The sequence below is a fragment of the Salvelinus sp. IW2-2015 genome, linkage group LG23, assembly GCF_002910315.2.
Source record: "Salvelinus sp. IW2-2015 linkage group LG23, ASM291031v2, whole genome shotgun sequence".
NCBI lineage: Eukaryota > Metazoa > Chordata > Actinopteri > Salmoniformes > Salmonidae > Salvelinus > Salvelinus sp. IW2-2015.
This window is the reverse complement of record NC_036863.1, coordinates 1,868,688-1,892,737: the sequence shown is the minus strand read 5'-3', so window position 1 is coordinate 1,892,737 and position 24,050 is coordinate 1,868,688. Positions and strand designations below refer to the sequence as shown.

Genomic DNA, 24,050 nt, shown 5'->3' with positions numbered 1-24,050 from the left:
CAGACTATTGTAGCATTTTTGTGAAGATCTCCACAGACCTAGGTCATCTTGAACATTGAACATCTATGATTTCATAAGAAGACACTTATTGTTACAGTAACCTCAAAATGTGGCCAGGGATGTGTTACTCATTTTAAAGTTGAATAAATACACTGAGTGTTCAAAACATTATGAACACCTTCCTACTATTAAATKCCCCCCCCCCCCCTTTTGCCCTCAGAACAGCCTCAATTCAAAGCCTTCCACAGGAATGCTCGTCTATGTTGACTCCAATGCTTCCCACAGATGTGTCAGGTTGGCTGGATGTCCTTTGGATGGTGGACCATTCTTGATACAAACGGGAAACTGTCGACCGTGAAAAATCCGGCAACGTTGCAGTTCTCTATATAAATCGGTACGCCTGGCACCTACTACCATACCCRGTTCAAAGGCACTTAAATATTTTGTCTTGCCTATTCACCCTCTGAATGGCACACATACACAATCCATGTCTCAATCGTCTCAAGGCTTAAAAATCGTTCTTTAACCCGTCTCCTCCCTTTCATCTACACTGATTTCAAGTGGATTTAACAAGTGACATCAATAAGGGATCATAGCTTTCACCTGGATTCACCTGGTCAGTCTATGTCATGGAAAGAACAGGTGTTCCTATTGTTTTGTATACTCAGAATATATGTATTGTCTATTTTTTGTTTAATCCTGGACGGAATTTAAACAATAGATGTTGATTACTTCCCAAATGCCAAATAGGCCTAAATAGCCCCATTGATAATATATAATTGATAAAGTGTGATTATATTTCATTTGCTCTGTTCAACTTACCCTTTGGGATGACTTTGACAAGAACAGTGAATCTGTTAAGTGGAGGTTTCTCAGCACTGGTAAATCAGTGACAAATATCAAAGCTGGGCTTGTTTAAAAACCCTGGATGGGAGACTAAATTGGATGGCTGTAGATAAATCAACTCTCCAGCAGGAGGTGCTGTTCAGCTTATTGTTATTTGGGGATTTTAGTGGATATTACGTTGATGATTTGATGTTGTTTCAAAGGTACACATTCAAGATTTTTTTATACAAGGTTTGTCTATGTTGAAAATTGGTTAACATGATGACATAATCATGTGGTTGACATTTCACAAAACAACAGTTCCAATGTATTTTCCACGGGTACATTCCACGTCACAATACGTTGACAAATTACATTGAAACCAATGTTGATTAAACCAGTTTGTGCCCAGTGGGCTATTCATGATAGCGGACCTTGGATTGTGCTCGATGGAGGTTGGTTGCACCACAGCCTGCACTCAGCAGTGAGAAAAACAGGTTTTTCTCCTGAGGGGTTTTTGGGAGATACAGAATGCTCTGAAAGTGAATGATCCTCTCTGATTCTCTGGCTCCCCAGTGAAAACCAGCTGAGGGCAGCTGAGGCTCTCTCGTCTGGCAGCCTGCTCTCTAGCTGGTGAGATTTGCTTTGGCTACAGAGAGGATCAAATAAAGACTGTCCGTCCAGTTGGGACAGTCTTATGCAACCTTATCATTGCGGAAGCACGGCGTGTTGACAACAGTGATAATGCATATTGACTTTTAAGAGCATCGAGACAAGCCACTTTTCCAGGCAAGAACTGGAGCCAGACCTAATCATGAAGCAGAGCCAGAGCTCAATACAATTCACTTCTTAGGGCGAAACTCAGGCTCTTTACGTGAATTGTAATAATGGTAATCCCCTCATGTTCCGCAGGCTTTGGCACACAAAAAAAATGATATGTTACTGAGTTTATTGTGGTGAGATGTGGTGCTCTATCATTCTCACAACATATCAACCAAAGACACTGTCATTAGAGCCAGATTACACCAGACTATACCTACGTTATCATTAGAGKCAGATTACACCAGACTATACCTACGTTATCATTAGTGCCAGATTACACCATTTTATAGCTACACTATCATTAGAGCCAGATTACACCAGACTATAGTTACATTATCATTAGTGCCAAATAACACCAGACTATAGCTACACAATCATTAGCGGCAGATTACACCATTATTTAGCTATACTGTTATTAGAGCCAGATTACACCAGACTATACCTACATTATCATTAGTGCCAGATTACACAATGTTATAGCTACACTATCATTAGAGTCAGATTACACCAGACTATAGCTACATTATCATTAGAGCCAGATTACACCAGACTATAGCTACACTATCATTATAGAAGGCCAGATGTACACCAGACTATAGCTACATATCATTAGAGCCAGATTGACATCAGACTATACCTACATTAATTCATTAGTGCCAGATTACACGATTTTATAGCTACACTATCATTAGAGTTAGATTAAACACAGACTATAGCTACACAATCATTAGAGCCAGATTACACCAGACTATAGTTAACATTATCATTAGCGCCAGATTACACCAGACTAAGTTACATTATCATTAGTGCCAAAATATCACCAGACTATAGCTACACTAATCATTAGAGTTAGATTACCAACAGACTATAGCTACTATCATTAGAGCCAGATTACACCAGACTATACCTACGTTATCATTAGAGTCAGATTACACCAGACTATAGTTACACATTATCATTAAGCCAGATTACACAGACTATAGCTACATTATCATTAAGCAGATTACACCATTTTTATAGCTAACACTATCATTAGAGCCAGATTACATCAGACTATACCTACATTAATCATTAGTGCCAGATTACACAATTTTATAGCTACACTATCATTAGAGTTAGATTACAACAGACTATAGCTACACATCATTAGAGCCAGATTACACCAGACTATAGTTACATTATCATTAGCGCCAGATTACACCAGACTATAGTTACATTATATAGGCAATAACACCAGACTATAGCTACATATCATTAGAGCCAGATTACACCAGACTATAGCTACACTATCATTAGAGCCAGATTACACCAGACTATAGCTATCCCCCCCCCCCCCGTCTGCCTAGTAAGTGGTTGCTTCCTAGGTGCATCAAGGAGCCAAAAATATGTTAGGCAGGATGCTAGATACTCTAGTGCAGACAGTATCGCCAGGAGAGAGTTTCGAGTGACAGACACAGCATTTGATTTGATTTTAGTGATGGACAGGATTTACAGGAGGTACGTAGCCTATTGATTCCTTGTTGATGAATAAATAAAACAAAAGTGTTTTGTTGTTTCTCTGTAATACTAGCAACCAATTTGGCTTGGAGTTGGCTTCAGCTAGTCAGCTACATAAATTCCCAATCTCCCAATCTCATAACTAACTACCAAGCTATTTCAGGCTTTCGATCAAGTTAGAGTAGCTTGTCTCCAACGATCTTAGCTGMCATGCCTGCTGGCAAGGTTGCTAGACTTTAGAAAATACTAAAATGTCTTTAATTATTGGGTTATGATGCTATGTACCAGTGTGGCAGTTGTACTAAACTTAAAAGGCTTAGAAGTTCAGAATTAATTAAATTGATAATTGAACAGGTAATGAGGTATGCTTAGATAACCTACGCAGAATTTTTTTACATTTTTTTTTTTTACATAGAATTAGGCATAATAATTATGTCTCTAGATTGCAGGAAAAAGCTGTTTCAGGTGTTTGAAAGATTCTAAATTCTCTGACTTCCAAAAGGGGCAAAGCCCCCCTCCAGATAACCCCTCCCTCTATCCTTACGTACTTTGAGCCCCCTCTAATATAATGGGTGCATAATTCATGGGAATTTATCATTAATGGGCAATTTTGTAGGGGTTAAAAAGAAAATCTTCAGGGAAAATCAAGTCTGACATCAGAAGCCTTTAAAAACATCAAATACACTAACATTTTTTTATAAGATGAATAAATTAAGATAAATAAAGATACTACATATTTAATAAATAAAGATACTACATCTGTAATTTACCCAGTGTAAGAAGGATACAGACCAAGGTTATTATAGTAAACTAAAACTGAAACTAATACAAAAACTGAAATAAAATAATTAACAAACCTGTTTGAAAAACTAAAACAATACTGAGACTATTATATTAGACTCCAAAACGAACTAAAATAAAAACCATCATGAATTATGTTCAATTTTTTGGGGCAAAAATCGAATGGGGTTTTCAATTGAGTTTTGGGGGGATTTTCAAACTACTGAATGTGGTGTGTAAATGCTGCCAGTAGAGGGTGATGTTTCAAATAGAGCTCTCTTGTGCATCACTCTCACTAGCTAAACAGGGATAAAACAGCTAGGCAGCTAACTTGATTCTTCTCACAAGTTAAAAAGGCATTGGATTGGTGTAAACCCCTATACATCAGTGGTGTAAACATGGGCGAGAGAGAGTTTCCTTCAATCATATTTTAGCACCAGTCTTTTAAATCCAAGTCACATTGAGATTGACTTTTTAATTTAAACCTAACCTGTGATCTGACTCATCACCTTATGTATTGCTGCCCCCCAGTTGCAGGAAGTGAAATCCCCCCCCCAACAAAACAAAAACACTATACAGCACAATGTCTCCTAGCCTCCCAGGTATGCTTTACAGAATGTCCCTACCGCTATAAATGAAACTAAAAAATATAAAAACTCATTAGAAATATTTGTATACAACTATAATTAAATAAAAACTAGCATCTCAGTTCTAAAAAAAAAAAAATATATATATTTTTTTTTTTAATATATTAAAACACATATATATTATAACCTTGATACAGACATAATGTCAGTTAATGTGCTGCGTTCCCCCTTTAGCTCACATCCCTACAGAAGTCTGGAATATGGCCACCAGCCATACTATGTATAGCCAAAGACTTAAAGAGGTCATATACTGTAACAGTTTACGCTGAGCAGACTGAAGAAACAGACAGGATATCTGAACAACCTAGCACTCCAGAGACCAGCTGTCCTCGTCATGTCCTCTCTGGCCTTGGTCCTGTTCCTGTCGGCAAATTCTATCAAGCTAATGAGATATCTGTCACATACAATCAACACAGAAACACCCTAAAACCAACCTATTCCACACACAGAGGGATAAATGCCCAAGTGTGACAGCACTTTATTTCTAAATAACCCAGAGCTGCTAATAGTTGCTACAGGGCCTGCAGCTGGTCCTAGCTTCAAACACGATGCCTCACAACCTGTAGGTGCTATGTGATTCAGAACCTTAAGTGATGGTTCTAATAACAACAACAACAACAATAATAACAATAACAACAATAATATTAACAATAATAACAATAATAACAATAACAACGATAATAATAACAATAACAACAACAATAACAATAATAATAATAATAACAATAACAACAATAATAATAACAARAATAATAACGATAACAATAATAACAACAATAGTAATAATAATAAACAATAATAATAACAATACTAATAATGACAATAACAACAATAGTAATAACAATAATAACAATAACAACAATAACAATAATAACAATAATAATGATAACAATAATAACAACAACAACAATAATAATAATAATAGCAATAACAACAATACTACTACTACTACTAATAATAATAATAATACAAATACTACTACTACTACTACTACTAATAATAGAAATACTACTACTACTACTACTAATAATACATTGTATATAGCAGATGCCATTCAGGACACTCAAGGACACCTTTCATTAAAAGGCAATGTGTGGAGAAAGACAGTCAGGAATGACTGTTAGTTATAAAGCCCCTGGGAAGGAGGGAAGGGGAGATGGAGAGAGGCTTCCTGTTCTCCGTGTGTATAATATAAACCCTGCTATCATCACGCAGGCTCTTGTGGGGCTGTGGTTGAGTGACATGACTGGGACATCTGGCCTGGCTGCATGTCACCATCGTGAAGGAGGTGACATGAGTTGAGAGGATGACCACAAGCAATCTCTGACCGATGAAAGACACTGGACAACCTGGCACGACGTGCTACTAGTGTGGGTCAGTGAATAGGGGCCCGGACTGAATTTATTTGTGCATGTCTCGTACTGCTGGAACGCATAGTCCTACACATGTACTGAAAAAACACTGTGTCCCCCACCGAAAAATACAAGGCTCCTAAAAACAGATGTTACCATATGCTCAAACTGAGAGAGACTGACTGTATACAGGAACATTGGAATTGCACTTGTGAAGGATTAGTCCAGATGCCCTCTTCATGTGAATCACACACACACGCACGCACGCACACACACACACACACACACACACACACACACACACACACACACACACACACACATTCATAATTTGACAACATGCTCACTTTGTTTTATCCAGACATATTGTGCATGAATTCCCTTGGACCTCAAGAGTTACCAAAATCAATTGCTTTTCTAGGCATAAACAATGAGGTGCCTTTGTTTAGAATCAATGTAAAAAATGCTGCTGCTGCACCAGACACGTCACTCATTCATCACTACTCTAGCCACACCTTTAGGCAGGAGACAATGACTTTTTATTTTTATTTCACCTTTATTTAACCAGGTAGGCCAGTTGAGAACAAGTTCTCATTTACAACTGCGACCTGGCCAAGATAAAGCAAAGCAGTGCGACAAATACAACAGCACAGAGTTACACATAAACAAACGTACAGTCAATAACACAAAATAAAATAAAAATAGAAAAATCAATGTGCAGTGTGTGCAAATGTAGAAGAGTAGGGAGGTAGGCAATAAATAGGCCCTAGAGGCGAAAATAAATACAATTTATCAAGAGGGTAAGTAATAATATGGGGATGAGATAGTCGGGTGTGCTATTTACAGATTGACTGTGTACAGTCTGAGCTGCTCTCATGCTTAAAGTTAGAGAGGGAGATATAAGACTCCAGCTTTAGAGATTTTTGCAATTTGTTCCAGTCATTGGCAGCAGAGAACTGGAAGGAAAGGCGGCCAAAGGAAGTGTTGGCTTTGGGGATGACCAGTGCAATATACCTGCTAGAGCACTGGAGCGTGTGCTACGGGAATCTATGGCACACAATAGAGAGACAGTAGTCTGAGACTGACAAGAATACAAATCACCCAAACTATAAGAGCAGGCCAGGAGGTTAAGGCCACACAATATCTATACCTGGAGTGCAGCACATGTGCACTGTAGAGGGCAACAACATGTAGCCTTCAATGCCTTTACCCTTGAGGGACGGGTCGTGCCATGCCTAGAGCTCAGTGCTCTCCCCAGCTGGACAACACCACAGGCTCCCGCTGAACAACACCACAGGCCCCAGCTGGTCAACACCACAGGCCCCCACTGAACAACACCACAGGCCCCCGCTGGTCAACACCACAGGCCCCAGCTGGACAACACCACAGGCTCCGGCTGGACAACACCACAGGCTCCCGCTGGACAACACCACAGGCCCTCGCCTGAAAAACCACAGGCTCGGCCCTGGACAAACACCACAGGCTCCCTGGGACAACACCACAGGCTCCCGCTGGACAACACCACAGGCCCCAGCTGGACAACACCACAGGCCTCCGCTGGACAACACCACAGGCTCCCGCTGGACAACACCACAGGCTCCCGCTGGACAACACCACAGGCTCCCGCTGGAGACAACACCACAGGCTCCCGCTGGACAACACCACAGGCTCCGCGCTGGACAACACCACAGGCTCCCGCTGCTGGACAACACCACAGGTCCCGCTGGACAACACCACAGGCGTCCCGCTGGACAACACCACAGGCTCCCGCTGGACAACACCACAGGCTCCCGCTGGACAACACCACAGGCTCCCGCTGGACAACACCACAGGCTCCCATCGCTGGACAACACCACAGGCTCCCGCTGGACAACACCACAGGCCTCCCGCCTACAACACCCACAAGCTCCCGCTGGACAACACCACAGGCTCCCGCTGGACAACACCACAGGCTCCCGCTGGACAACACCACAGGCTCCCGCTGGTCAACACCACAGGCTCTGGCTGGACAACACCACAGGTTCCCGCTGGACAACACCACAGGCCCCCACTGGACAACACCACAGGCTCCCGCTGGTCAACACCACAGGCCCCCGCTGGACAACACCACAGGCTCTGGCTCCTGATCAAGAATGCTGCTCCCACAGAATCACATTCTTGTCATTTTCTACCAACTGACAACCCACTTGGAACACAGTGGTTGAATTTACATTGTTTCAACGTGATTTGTCAACGTATTGGAATCAACGAGGAAAACAAAAGTTATCAACCAGTACTGTTTTCATCTCATTTCAACCTGCATTTTAAACATTGAAATTAGGGTAAATCTTCAACTTAAATAGATTGATTTAACCTGACTAACGGATTGTTACATCTATCTAATGTCAACATAATCTTCAGAACTATGTATAAATTGCATTGAACATTTCACATAGAAACGTCAAAAATCTTTTTAATCCTATATTCAATATACAGTATTTTGGGTGACTGAAAATATGTTCAATTTCATATTTGATTAAACATATGTTATTTACCTTGTTTCAATGTTGATATTAAAATGGTATGTTTAAATCAACGTCATTGTTCCAACATCATGTCGTGAACCTAAATAAAGACTGAAGCCAGAGTCCAACGATTCCTTCCTGAACACTGACTCCTACTGGTATAAAGAGGGGTAATGCACTGCAGTGAGAATACRTCTATCATCCAGATACCTACAGTACCTCTACATACACTGCTTAGCTTTGGAAACACGGGAAAGGGAAAGGGGGATACCTAGTCAGTTGTACAACTGAATGCTTTCAACTGAAATGTGTCTTCTGCATTACATTTTTTTTATTTTTTTATTTAACCTTTATTTAACTAGGCAAATCAGTTAAGAACAAATTCTAATTTACAATGACGGCCTACCAAAAGGCAAAAGGCCTCCTGTGGGGACGGGGACGGGGGGGGGTGGGATTATTAAAAAAGACTATAAATACAATAGAAATATAGGACAAAATACACATCACGACAAGAGAGACAACACTACATAAAGAAAGACTTAAGATAACAACATAGTAAGGCAGCAACACATGACAACACAGCATGGTAGCAACACAACATAACAACAACATGGTAGCAACACAACATAACAACAACATGGTAGCAACACAACATGGTAGCAGCACAAAACATTGTACAAACATTATTGGGCACAGACAACAGCACAAAGGGCAAGAAGGTAGAGACAACAATACATCACGCAAAGCAGCCACAACTGTCAGTAAGAGTGTCCATGATTGAGTCTTTGAATGAAGAGACTGAGATAAAACTGTCCAGTTTGAGTGTTTGTTGCTGCTCGTTCCAGTCGCTATCTGCAGCGAACTGAAAAGAGGAGCGACCCAGGGATGTGTGTGCTTTGGGGACCTTTAACAGAACGTGACTGGCAGAACCCAACCCCTCTGAATCAGAGGTYCGGGGGGCTGCCTTAATCGACATCCGCGTCTTCGGCGCCCGGGGAACCGTCAGCTGTGTTGAACAACTTTAAAAACTGATCAGCTTCCATACTCCTTTGTACGGACTACCTTAATAATATTGAAAAGTTYAAAAGTAACGCCTAACTTTTCTTACACAAGCTGTATGTTGAAAGTACATTRGGAGTGAGGTTGGGTTTATGTAAGCTACATTGACATCTGATTTTCCCAGAGGACACCATCGTTTCAACGTGAAACTAGGTATACTATCATTGGTCCAGTGTGTGCCCAGTGGGAATGTCTTGCCACAACCAGCCTTTTGAGGCTGGCTATCATCTGGATACCTGCTAATCTCCTCGACATGTTAATCTAAAGCATTACAGGCCTAAAAATAGAATTCCTTTGTGTGATTACAACCACAGGAGAACACGTGTACTGCTTCTGCTAAACACTGGCAATCCCCTTCCTACTTAAATTGATTTTTTTGACAACTGAACTCCCCTTTCACTCTACACCAGAGTTAATTCCACATATTCACTACTCTTAACTGAAGAAAAAAATCTGTTTAGTTATGATACAATGAATAATAGATTGAATGGGTTTGTTGAGGCAAGGCCCCGCTAAACGATTCACATAAAAGGCACAAGCTCCATAGAGACAGCGACATCACTTATATGCAACCATCTCAAGCTACAGTATATCAGGGCAATCACACAGGCTTAGTTCTGGATTCCCACACACACACACACAACACACACACACCCACACACACACACACACACACACACCACACACACACACACACACACACACACACACACACACACACACACACACACACACACACACACACACACACACACACACACACACACACACACATTGCCCTTTAACATGATAGTCTGTCTACCTGTGTCTTTTCACCCCTGCCATGAGGGAAAACAGATGTGTACTGTAGACATGCTGTTCCCCACGTCCACCACACCACACACACACACACACACACACACACCCACACACAACACCAACACACACACACACACACACACACACACACACACACACACCACACACACACACAAAACACACACACACACACCACACAACACACACCACACGCTGTAGGCTACAGGTCAGTTTCTCCTACAGCCGAAAGAATTGTCTTCAACTTAGTGATAGCACTACACCATGTATATCTAATTGGGGATAATCCAACTGGAATGGTTTCTTGCCAAGGTGGAGACACTCAGTTAGCCGCTCCACTGTCCATCATCAAAGTCAACTTATCTCACAAGAAGCAAACGGATCACACCAAGCTCAGTCTGTTTTGGGGGATTGCCCAACATTGTGTGACATGATGTATTTTTATGCAAACACAAAACAAATGACTAGAAAATACCCCGGCAATTATTTCCATTCTTCGCTCAACCAATCTGTAAATTGCCGATAAGGACAATATTGTGCTAACTAGAAAGTTGGAATCTAAATGAAACATGCCTCACTACCAACAGCACATAGGAAATGTATGAGTTTGTTGTCTTAATTGTAAATATCCTCAATGGCAGATTATGGTAATGTTGTTTTTCACTGGAGGGCATTGTGACTAATACCTCAATTTGCATAAATAATCCAATGGCATGTCTGTTCAGCAGTTCATCCAGTGATAAACACCTACAGTGACATGTCTGTTTAGCAGTTCATCCAGTGATAAACACCTACAGTGACATGTCTGTTTAGCAGTTCATCCAGTGCAGTGATAAAACACCAACAGTGACATGTCTGTTTAGCAGTTCATCCAGTGATAAAACACCTACAGTGACAGGTCTGTTTAGCAGTTCATCCAGTGACAAAACACCTACAGTGACATGTCTGTATATGGCAGTTCATCCAGTGACAAACACCACCTACAGTGACATGTCTGTTTAGCAGTTCATCCAGTGATAAAACACAACAGTGACATGTCTGTTAGCAGTTCATCCAGTGATAAAACACCAACAGTGACATGTCTGTTTAGCAGTTCATCCAGTGACAAACACCTAGTGACATGTCTGTTTAGCAGTTCATCCAGTGATAAACACCTACAGTGACATGTCTGTATAGCAGTTCATCCAGTGACAAAACACCTACAGTGACATGTCTGTTTAGCAGTTCATCCAGTGATAAAACACCAACAGTGACATGTCTGTTAGCAGTTCATCCAGTGATAAAACACCTACAGTGACATGTCTGTATAGCAGTTCATCCAGTGATAAAACACCAACAGTGACATGTCTGTTAGCAGTTCATCCAGTGATAAACACCTACAGTGACATGTCTGTTAGCAGTTCATCCAGTGATAAAACACCAACAGTGACATGTCTGTTCAGCAGTTCATCCAGTGATAAAACACCAACAGTGACATGTCTGTTATAGCAGTTCATCCAGTGCAGTGAATAACACCTACAGTGATGTCTTTTAGCAGTTCATCCAGTGATAAACACCAACAGTGACATGTCTGTTTAGCAGTTCATCCAGTGATAAAACACTACAGTGACATGTCTGTTAGCAGTTCATCCAGTGATAAACACCAACAGTGACATGTCTGTTCAGCAGTTCATCCAGTGATAAAACACCTACAGTGACATGTCTGTTCAGCAGTTCATCCAGTGATAAAACACCAACAGTGACATGTCTGTTCAGCAGTTCATCCAGTGATAAAACACCAACAGTGCAAGTCTGTTCAGCAGTTCATCCAGTGCAGTGATAAAACACCTACAGTGACATGTCTGTTTAGCAGTTCATCCAGTGCAGTGATAAACACAACAGTGACATGTCTGTTAGCAGTTCATCCAGTGATAAAAACACCTACAGTGACATGTCTGTATCAGCAGTTCATCCAGTGATAAAACACCAACAGTGACATGTCTGTTCAGCAGTTCATCCAGTGATAAACACCTACAGTGACATGTCTGTTTAGCAGTTCATCCAGTGATAAAACACTACAGTGACATGTCTGTTTAGCAGTTCATCCAGTGATAAAACACCAAACAGTGACATGTCTGTATAGCAGTTCATCCAGTGATAAACACCAACAGTGACATGTCTGTATAGCAGTTCATCCAGTGATAAAACACCTACAGTGACATGTCTGTTTAGCAGTTCATCCAGTGATAAAACACTACAGTGACATGTCTGTTTAGCAGTTCATCCAGTGATAAAAACACCTACAGTGACATGTCTGTTAGCAGTTCTTCCAGTGATAAAACACCTAAGTGACATGTCTGTATAGCAGTTCATCCAGTGATAAAACACCTACAGTGACATGTCTGTTTAGCAGTTCATCCAGTGATAAAACACCAAACAGTGACATGTCTGTATAGCAGTTCTACAGTGATAAAACACCAACAGTGACATGTCTGTATAGCAGTTCATCCAGTGATAAAACACCTACAGTGACATGTCTGTTCAGCAGTTCATCCAGTGATAAAACACACACGTGACATTGTTGTCAGCAGTTCATCCAGTGCAGTGATAAACACCTACAGTGACATGTCTGTTCAGCAGTTCATCCAGTGATAAAACACCAACAGTGACATGTCTGTATAGCAGTTATCCAGTGATAAAACACCAACAGTGACATGTCTGTATAGCAGTTCATCCAGTGATCAACACCTACAGTGACATGTCTGTTCAGCAGTTCATCCAGTGATAAAACACCAACAGTGACATGTCTGTTCAGCAGTTCATCCAGTGATAAAACACCAACAGTGACATGTCTGTTCAGCAGTTCATCCAGTGCAGTGATAAAACACCTACAGTGACATGTCTGTTTCAGCAGTTCATCCAGTGATAAAACCCAACAGTGACATGTCTGTTTAGCAGTTCATCCAGTGATAAAACACCTACAGTGACATGTCTGTTAGCAGTTCATCCAGTGATAAAACACCTACAGTGACATGTCTGTTTAGCAGTTCATCAGTGCAGTGATAAAACACCTACAGTGACATGTCTGTTAGCAGTTCATCCAGTGTAAAACACCTACGTGACATGTCTGTTTAGCAGTTCATCCAGTGATAAAACCCAACAGTGACATGTTTGTATAGCAGTTCATCCGTGATAAAACACCAACAGTGACATGTCTGTTTAGCAGTTCATCCAGTGATAAAACACCTACAGTGACATGTCTGTATAGCAGTTCATCCAGTGATAAAACACCTACAGTGACATGTCTGTTTAGCAGTTCATCCAGTGATAAAACACCTACAGTGACATGTCTGTATAGCAGTTCATCCAGTGATAAACACCAGTGACATGTCGTTTTAGCAGTTCATCCAGTGATAAAACACCTACAGTGACATGTCTGTTTAGCAGTTCATCCAGTGATAAAACACCTACAGTGACATGTCTGTTAGCAGTTCATCCAGTGATAAACACCTACAGTGATGTCTGTATAGCAGTCATCCAGTGATAAAACACCAACAGTGACATGTCTGTTAGCAGTTCATCCAGTGCAGTGATAAACACCTAAGTGACATGTCTGTTTAGCAGTTCATCCAGTGATAAAACACCAACAGTGACATGTCTGTATAGCAGTTCATCCAGTGATAAACACCTACAGTGACATGTCTGTTTAGCAGTTCATCCAGTGATAAAACACCTACAGTGACATGTCTGTATAGCAGTCATCCAGTGATAAAACACCACAGTGACATGTCTGTTCAGCAGTTCATACTGTGCAGTGATAAACACCTACAGTGACATGTCTGTTTAGCAGTTCATCCAGTGATAAAACACCTACAGTGACATGTCTGTATAGCAGTTCATCAGTGATAAACACCCTACAGTGACATGTCTGTTTAGCAGTTCATCCAGTGATAAAAACACCAAAAGTGACATGTCTGTATAGCAGTTCATCCAGTGATAAAACACCAACAGTGACATGTCTGTTTAGCAGTTCATCCAGTGATAAACACCTACAGTGACATGTCTGTATAGCAGTTCATCCAGTGATAAAAACACCTACAGTGACATGTCTGTTAAGCAGTTCTTCAGTGATAAAACACCTACAGTGACATGTCTGTATAGCAGTTCATCCAGTGATAAACACCTACAGTGACATGTCTGTTCAGCAGTTCATCAGTGATAAAACACCAACAGTGACATGTCTGTTAGCAGTTCATCCAGTGCGTGATAAAACCCCTACAGTGACATGTCTGTTCAGCAGTTCATCCAGTGATAAAACACCAAACAGTGACATGTCTGTTAGCAGTTCATCCAGTGATAAAACACCAACAGTGACATGTCTGTATAGCAGTTCATCCAGTGATAAAACACCTACAGTGACATGTCTGTTCAGCAGTTCATCCAGTGATAAAACACCAACGTGACATGTCTGTTCAGCGTTCATCCAGTGATAAAACACCAACAGTGACATGTCTGTTCAGCAGTTCATCCAGTGATATAAACACCTACAGTGACATGTCTGTTGCAGTTCATCCAGTGATAAAACACCAACAGTGACATGTCTGTATAGCAGTTCATCCAGTGTAAAACACCTACAGTGACATGTCTGTTTAGCAGTTCATCCAGTGCAGTGATAAAACACCTACAGTGACATGTCTGTATAGCAGTTCATCCAGTGATAAAACACCTACGTGACATGTCTGTTTAGCAGTTCATCCAGTGATAAAACACACAGTGACATGTTTGTATAGCAGTTCTCCAGTGATAAAACACCTACAGTGACATGTCTGTTTAGCAGTTCATCCAGTGATAAAACACCTACAGTGACATGTCTGTATAGCAGTTCATCCAGTGATAAAACCCTAGTGACATGTCTGTTTAGCAGTTCATCCAGTGATAAAACACCTACAGTGACATGTCTGTTTAGCAGTTCATCCAGTGATAAAACACCTACAGTGACATGTCTGTTTAGCAGTTCATCCAGTGATAAAACACCTACAGTGACATGTCTGTTATAGCAGATCATCCAGTGATAAAACACCACAGTGACATGTCTGTTAGCAGTTCATCCAGTGCAGTGAAAACACCTACAGTGACATGTCTGTTTAGCAGTTCATCCAGTGATAAAACACCAACAGTGACATGTCTGTATAGCAGTTCATCCAGTGATAAAACACCTACAGTGACATGTCTGTTTAGCAGTTCATCCAGTGATAAAACACCTACAGTGACATGTCTGTATAGCAGTCATCCAGTGATAAAACACCAACAGTGACATGTCTGTTCAGCAGTTCATCCAGTGATATAAAAACCTACAGTGACATGTCTGTTTAGCAGTTCATCCAGTGATAAAACACCAACAGTGACATGTCTGTTAGCAGTTCATCCAGTGATAAAACACCTACAGTGACATGTCTGTTTAGCAGTTCATCCAGTGATAAACACCAAAAGTGACATGTCTGTATGCAGTTCATCCGTGATAAACACCAACAGTGACATGTCTGTTTAGCAGTTCATCCAGTGATAAAACACCTACAGTGACATGTCTGTATAGCAGTTCATCCAGTGATAAAAACACCAACAGTGACATGTCTGTTGCAGTTCATCCAGTGATAAAACACCTACAGTGACATGTCTGTATAGCAGTTCATCCAGTGATAAAACACCAACAGTGACATGTCTGTATGCAGTTCATCCAGTGATAAAACACCTACAGTGACATGTCTGTTAGCAGTTCATCCAGTGATAAACACCAACAGTGACATGTCTGTTATAGCAGTTCATCCAGTGATAAAACACCTACAGTGACATGTCTGTTTAGCAGTTCATCCAGTGATAAGACACCTACAGTGACATGTCTGTTCAGCAGTTCATCCAGTGATAAAACACCTACAGTGACATGTCTGTTTAGCAGTTCATCCAGTGATAAACACCTACAGTGACATGTCTGTTCAGCAGTTCATCCAGTGATAAACACCTACAGTGACATGTCTGTTAGCAGTTCATCCAGTGATAAAACACCTACAGTGATGTCTGTAGCAGTTCATCCAGTGATAAAACACCTACAGTGACATGTTGTAGCAGTTCATCCAGTGATAAAACACCTACAGTGACATGTCTGTTCAGCAGTTCATCCAGTGAAAAACACCTACAGTGACATGTCTGTTCAGCAGTTCATCCAGTGATAAAACACCTACAGTGACATGTCTGTTCAGCAGTTCATCCAGTGATAAAACACCTACAGTGACATGTCTGTTGCAGTTCATCCAGTGATAAAACACCTACAGTGACATGTCTGTTCAGCAGTTCATCCAGTGATAAAACACCACAGTGACATGTCTGTTCAGCAGTTCATCCAGTGATAAAAACCAACAGTGACATGTCTGTTTAGCAGTTCATCGCAGTGATAAAACCCTACAGTGACATGTCTGTTTATCAGTCATCCAGTGATAAAACACCAGCTGATGCACACATTAAGAGTGCATGCCCAGATTCCCATTAAAACCACAGTCAGTTGTTTCTTAGGAAACTTCTTCATTCAATGAGAATTATCTTCCAGTACAATGTGTAATTCCACAAAAAATACTCCAAGACTGATAAACCATATTCCGTTCTACACTATCCATCTTTATCTGTGTGTGCCTCTGAAACGATTGATAATTCTAGACACACTCATTGATTACTGAACTACAGTATTACATTCAATCATTGAAACAGGTTTCTCACCTTCTCTGGCAAAGGGAAACCAGTCTTTTGAATAAACAGTAAAATGTGACACCCTTAAAAACAGAAATGAGGGAGCAAACTGGGTGATTGCAGAAGGGTAAGATGGCATTACATTAACTTTAAATTGGCTTGGGGAATGTCGGGTTTGTCTAGAAAGATAATCATGTCCCTGTTGAACTGCTGTGCCACTCTCTCCCTAACCTCCCTCCATTTCTCTCTCTCTCTCCCTCCTCCCGCCATTTCTTCCCTCTCCCTCCCTCCCTTTCTCTCTTCTCTCTCTCTCTCTCCTCCCTCCCTCTATTTCTCTCTCTCCCTCCCTCCATTCTCCCCTCCATTTCCTCCCTCTCCTCCCTCCTCCTCCCTCCCTCCTCCCTCCTCCTCCTCCCTCCTCTCCCTCCCTCCTCATTTCTCTCTCTCTCTCTCCTTCCCTCCCTCCATTTCTCTCTCTCCCTCCCTCCCTTTCTCTCTCTCCCTCCCTCCCTCCCTCCTCTCCCTCCCTCAATTTCTCTCCCTCCTCCCTCCCTCCTCCCTCCCTCCCTCCTCCCTCCTCATTTCTTCTCTCTCTCTCTCCTTCCCTCCCTCCATTTCTCTCTCTCTCTCTCCTCCCTTCTCTCTCCTCCTCTCCCTCCCTTCCTCCTCATTTCTCTCTTCTCCTCCTCCCTCCATTTCTCTCTCTCTCTCTCCCTCCTCCCTCCCTTTCTCTCTCTCCCTCCCTCCCTCCCTCTCCCTCCCTCAATTTCCTCTCTCTCCTCCCTCCCTCCATTTCTCTCTCTCTCTCTCCCTCCCTTCCTTCCTTTCTCTCTCCTCCTTCCCTTCCTTTCTCTCCCTCCCCTCCTCCCCTTCTCTCTCTCTCTGTATGAGGTGAGACAAGCAGCACTTGGTTTTACTGGACTAGAATACACTGTAACTATCAGCACTTATTTAGTGTTAGCCCCAACACTGCCCTCTATAGGCTTGATGTCGGTACAGAGCATGACATTATGGCTTCAACCAAAGCGCCAAAGTGCCAAGTCTAGGTCCAAGAGGCTTCTAAACAGCTTCTACCCCCAAGCCATAAGACTCCTGAACACCTAATCAAATGGCAACCCAGATTATTTGCATCCCCCCCCTCCCCCTCTTTACACCACTGCTACTCTCTGTTGTTACTAGTCTCTGCATGTAAATCTTACCTCAATGAACTGCTGCCCCCGCATATTGACTCTGTACCGGTACCCCCCTGTATATAGACTCGCTATTGTTATTTTACTGCTGCTCAGGTGGGACGATTCTAGCCAATGAGAGGGCAGATACGCATGTAAACAACAGTTCCATTATAGCATCTGTGACAGCATAGCCAGTGCCATTGAGGCTATCTCCATTTTAAAGTAGTAAATGTTCTTCTTCTTCATTGGCTGATTGCTCCCAACTTATAAGAATCCCCACCCAGTTGACTACTTTTAAATGGTGGAAGCCCTCAATGGCAATGTACATGCTAAAATGGATTATATCCATGATGAGTCTTCTATCTATCTCTATGACAACAGCCACAACTCCAATATAAAGTTTGTATTTCAAAGTTGCCGAAATGCTACGTGTGTCCACTTAAATCAGTGCATTCGTAACAACCAAACCATTACAAAACTTATTTTCGACCAAAATAAGCCTCACGTAGAAAATTAGCAATTCCATTTTTGTTGGCCAAATTCGACACTCTCTCATTGACCTCCATGCAAAAATTACTCACTTTGTGGGCTTATTTTTTTGTGAACAGATTTTGGGCGGAGTAAAACCTCTTGCTTTGTCTCTCGCGTCACCTCTTCCTCTCTGCTTCAACCTATACACCTCCTTATGGGTGGCATTTAGGTGGCTAGAAAGTCCGCACTGGAGCCATCAAGTGTTCATGGAAATGTTTAAGTCTTTAAGGATTATTGGTACCGACTTGTAGCTATGTGGGACACCTCAGGTCATTTGTGGCACAAGAAACTGTCCGTTGTCCACTAACTGAATTTGCCATGTGTCTCGGAGCTCTCTACCAGGTGAGTGATGCTGTGCTGCCTGGGAGAAGCAGGAAGCTGTGTCTGCATTTTCTGAGACCCTGGATGTAGACGGCTGTGACTGTGTGTGTGACGCATGCAGACACATTAGCCTGAATAACCTCATACATTCCACATGAATCCTTCAACTTGGTAGGCATCCAAATGGTGTCTCTGAGTCCTTGGTAGCCTAGTTAATGGTCCTAATATATTCATTGGATGTTATTATTGTTCTACTATATATGGTTATTATTGTAACTGTTAATATGGCTCTCCGTACCTTGTCATTCCTCCCCCTCACCCTGGGCAACTCAATTAGTTTTTTWAAATGATGATGGTTTCTATATTATGGTAACATAGCCATCTGTCTAAAGTAAATATGACAATATCTTACTGATGACAAAAAAAGGGTTTCTGTGAATTATTTGCTTACTTTAGAAATATGATTGTATTGCCAAGCCACTTTAGTGTTCTTAAGTCAAAATCATCATTGGCCCCCATTGAGAATAACTGGGGAAACACAGTCAGAATGCCTGGGGCAACACAGTCACAATGCCTGGGCAGCACAGTCACAATGCCTGGGGCAGCACAGTCACAATGCCTGGAGCAGCACAGTCAGAATGCCTGGGGCAGCACAGTCACAATGCCTGTGGCAGCACAGTCACAATGCCTGTGGCAGCACAGTCACAATGCATGGGGCAACACAGTCACAATGGGAGTCAGTCGTACTGATAACGTCCATATCAATGGAGTGACGAATCTGTGAAACCCATGAATAGGTTGCCCCCCCCCCCCCCCCTGTCTGATACAGCCAAGGAAGTATGATGTTGCTCACGACTATGATCCGTTGTGTTGACTGAAGAAGAAAATGAGAAAACAAACTGAATCGCTCAGGTCATTTCCAGATTGTCTGTGTCTTTTTAAATCAACTGATGAAACGCTGCTATTCCTTCCTAATGCAAATCCTGATGTCATAAGCGGCTCATACTAATGTCTAGAATGAGGAGGCATTGGCAGGAACAACACTGAATCACTGAGCTCTTTTAATAAGAGCCCAGGGCCCGGTTGCATAAAATACCTTCAGTTAATTTCCCCCTTATCTTTTCCCTTAAAGTTTCTTTAACTCTAAGTAGGTTGCACAAAAGTGAATTTCCGAAGAGAGAGAGATCAGCCAATCAGGATACATTCAAAAACCAAATCAACACTGACTGGTCACTGTGTCTAAAGCAAGTCATAAAACTCATCCAATCATAATATAATATCTCCAGGAGATGAGAGGTGAGGACCCAGGATCAGAATACCAAGTCTTCAACTGCAAGCCGCCTCTTTCACATGTCAATTGAAATTACGAGTCCACAGGAAAATGTCCGTACCGTTGGGTTTGCTGTCTGTGTGCAATTTTAATGTTTCCTCCCACATTCCATCTTCCACTTTCTCATTGAAAAGGTTACAATTATTGGKAGCTTGCGGGAACTCAGGGAGTGCCTGAAATGTGTTTATTCTATGTTACTCAATTGAGACACATAGGAAATGTAGTCAKTTTGATACGTCAAGTATTTCCAGATAAACGTCATATTGGCATAAATATGGTTCCCTAAATGTGCTATTTCACATCATTTCCACAAAATGACGCTGATACAGCTCAACTCCCCCTGTTGATTCACACGTTTCATGACTGCTATGATCAATAAAATAATATCTCCGTTGTTTTTTGGCGCCTAAATGAACCATTATTGGCCAACGGGGATGCGTTTTGAAAAGCGCTATCTTATAGACGCGACATGAAAGTCAAAAAGTAACTGCATGACGCCAACAGATGGTGCCTTAAAATGTTCTAATCTTTTAGAAAACTGCAGATTCGTGGAAATGAGTGCCTAGACCGGATAATTTCCTACTGTACCTCGAAAAAATCATTATGACAGAATGTTAGAGAAGAGGTTACTGACACTCTCATTGACATTTAGTAAAGCAACAGATGTTAATGCAATGGAGATGGCATTTGAACACCTCAAACACTAACTGTCATCAAAGTGAAAACACTATTCAGTGCAATTACAAAGAACTGCAGTCAGTTAGTCAATTACAAAGAACAAACCATTCACTAAACCCTAAATCTCAACTAAATCTGGTAATGAATAATGTGTAAATTGACGAAGTTGAGGAGACTAAACTGCTTGGAGTAACCCTGGATTGGGGCGGCAGGTAGCCTAGTGGTTAGAGTGTTGGGCGAGTAACCAAAAGGTTGCTAGATCGAATCCCCGAGCTGACAAGGTAAAAGTCTGTTGTTCTGCCCCTGAACAAGGCTGTTAACCCACTGTTCCTAGGCTGTCATTGTAAATAAGAATTTGTTCTTAACTGACTTGCCTAGTTAAATAAACTGACATGGTCTAAACATATTGATGCAACAGTAGCTAAGATGGGGAGAGTGATGTTCTGCTTTCTTGACATCTCTATCAACAAAACAAGTCCTACAGGCCCTAGTTCTGTTGCACGTGGACTACTGACCAGTTATATGGTCAAGTGGCACAGAGGGACTTAGGCAAATTACAGTTGTCCCAGAAAAGAGCAGCGCGGCTATCCCGTAAGTGTACACGGAGAGCCAACATCGATGACATGCATGTCAATATCTCCTGGCTCAAAGTAGAGGAGAGATTGACTGCATCACTACWTGTCTTTGTGAGAGGCACTTGACATGTTGAAAAACATAGAGCTGTCTAGCACACAGCTCAGACACCCATGCATACTKRCACAACACATGCCACCAGAGGTCTCTTCACAATCCCCAAGTCCAGAACAGACTCTGGGAAACGCACAGTACTACACAGAGCCATGACTACAAAGTCTATTTCAAATCAATTAACTCGTGAAAGCAGTAAAAATCTGATTTTAAAAAATGGATAAAACTACACCTTATGGAACAACAAGGACTATGAAGAGACACAAACGCACACACACTCTACACACACGTACATTGTAATATTGTTGTATGGTGGTATTATACATGTTGTATTGTAGATATGTTGTGGTATAATAATGTTATATGTACTGTACTGTTTTATTTTTGGTTTTATGTGTGATGTAAGTGCCTCAATGTGTTTGGACCCCAGGAAGAGTAGCTGATAGGGATCCCTAATAAATACAKATTTTWWAAAAAATGACAGATGCCATATCTTAATTTGAGCCAGTTTCACACAACAGGAAAATGATCCTGCAGCAACAGTTAATGTGCATTGTTATGTAGATTATAATTAATGGACATTTTTTTGTAGGGGTTTGGGCAAATCAAGTCTGAAATTTGAAATTGGAAATGATTATGCAAAAGGCTTCTAACCTGGTTTAACCTCGAATACACTACACGTTAGCGTTTCCAGCTATGCAGGAAAATTCCTGCAACAACAGGATGATCAAATGAAGATATGGCATCTGTACATGTGCTGTTCATTATTAAGGGAGATAAAGGCTAAACTCACATGCATATGTCATAGCAAAGCTGCTTGCTGTGTCGACCATGTCCACTTGTGGTACCAGTTTGGGGATATCCTGGTGATGAGAGAGTGCAAACCGAAAAACCTCATATTCGTGGGAGCCGTTTGGGAACAATCCCCCTGTGTGCAAGACAAAGGCCATCATTGAAAAGGGTTCACATCAACTGTCATCAAACAACGAATATTTTAACGTAGCCTATTACAAAATAAGACGAATGGGGACTGTCTTGCAACTTTGGAATTACGCAGCAGTTTAGATGTCAAACTGACAGGACGCAGTAGTGATATAATAAGCATGCCYTGTTGATAATACTCACCTATATTTATATTACTTGGGAAACTTGAACCAGAGCAAAACCCAACACAAAAACTAACAAAGACCAAGGTAAGTCTTCGCTGCATATTTCCTTTTGCATTGGCGACGAAAAAATAAACAAATTCCAAATAAAGGTCTGCTTCTGTTGCCCACAAGCCACTCACAATGCATTCATGGTTGTAGTAGACTAACTGAATTCGCAGAGCTTGAGTCACAACCGCTCTCTCCCTTCCCTGGCGCTCTCTCTCTCGCTGTCTGCGGTGCYCGCAGAGCTAAAGATAATGACGGTGTCAATACACAAGCAGACGGAGCCCTACCTGCTTTAGATATGAACTGCGGAGCTTCGATTATGTCAGCATTAAATGGGAGCTCATGATGGGTTTCTGAACATTCTGTCACCGTATTCACACAGTATCGTTATGAGAATTACGCTTAGATAAATCGTTACAGAACTGGGAATGCCCAAATCCCTTGCCCAGACTGTGTTAATAAACCAGTAGTGGAGTTGCCAAGACGTTCATGGCATAATGATTGTGCAAGCAGCTCATTACCGGTCTATGATTGGTCGTAAATGGCAACCTAAATCGACCGGTTAATTACATTTTATGTTGACAAGTATAGTGAAAATAATGACACATATAGTTAACTCGTTAATTACGTCGTATGTACACAAGTTTAGTGAAAACAATGACATATATAGTTAACTATTTTATGACACATACATGTTATTATTAGGTTACAGAACACAAATGTATAGCCTAACGAGGCTGTTTTGCGATGGACATCAAGGTGTAGACCGACTGTAAAATAATAAATACGGAGTATTTTCACATGCGATATTTTACAGTCATACATCTCTCGAAAGATACAGTATATAAATAGGCCTGACCCTCACAACTGTTCTGTCACCTAATAACATATATACGGCACAGCGTTTAAATTCTGCCTATACATCAGAAATCAGACAACAAGACTGCGGCTTTGTCTTGATATGCAGCCGACTCGAGATCAACTCTTTGCGCGCGCTCTAATCCAGGACATCGGAAATGAATGAACGCCATAACAGGCGACGTGTTGGCCTGATKATAGCCTCATTACTGCCTCGTTTGGCTCTACCACTGTTCTCGTGTCTGTAGTCTTATGACCTTTAGATCAGGAGAGCGACACGGATACAAAAGTGATTTTTAGAGA

At 41.5% G+C, this 24,050-nt stretch overlaps 1 protein-coding gene across 4 annotated transcripts in view; it reads right to left on the bottom strand.

Annotated features, from left to right (window-relative positions):
- LOC111951044 (glutamate receptor 1-like) overlaps window positions 1-23,350 on the bottom strand; it is a 117,804-nt gene extending 94,454 nt beyond the window's left edge. For 2 of the 4 annotated variants that reach the window (XM_070434302.1, XM_070434303.1), the window contains exons 1-2: window positions 22,861-23,350; window positions 22,529-22,663 (exon numbers count right to left, since the gene is read on the bottom strand). In XM_070434302.1, the coding sequence (XP_070290403.1) occupies window positions 22,529-22,663; window positions 22,861-22,945 (220 nt within the window). In that variant the 5' untranslated portion in view covers window positions 22,946-23,350. The remainder of the gene's footprint in view (window positions 1-22,528; window positions 22,664-22,860) is intronic. The other 2 variants (XM_023969016.3, XM_023969017.3) reach the window with 1 other exon arrangement.
- Between the last annotated feature and the right edge of the window lie 700 nt (window positions 23,351-24,050).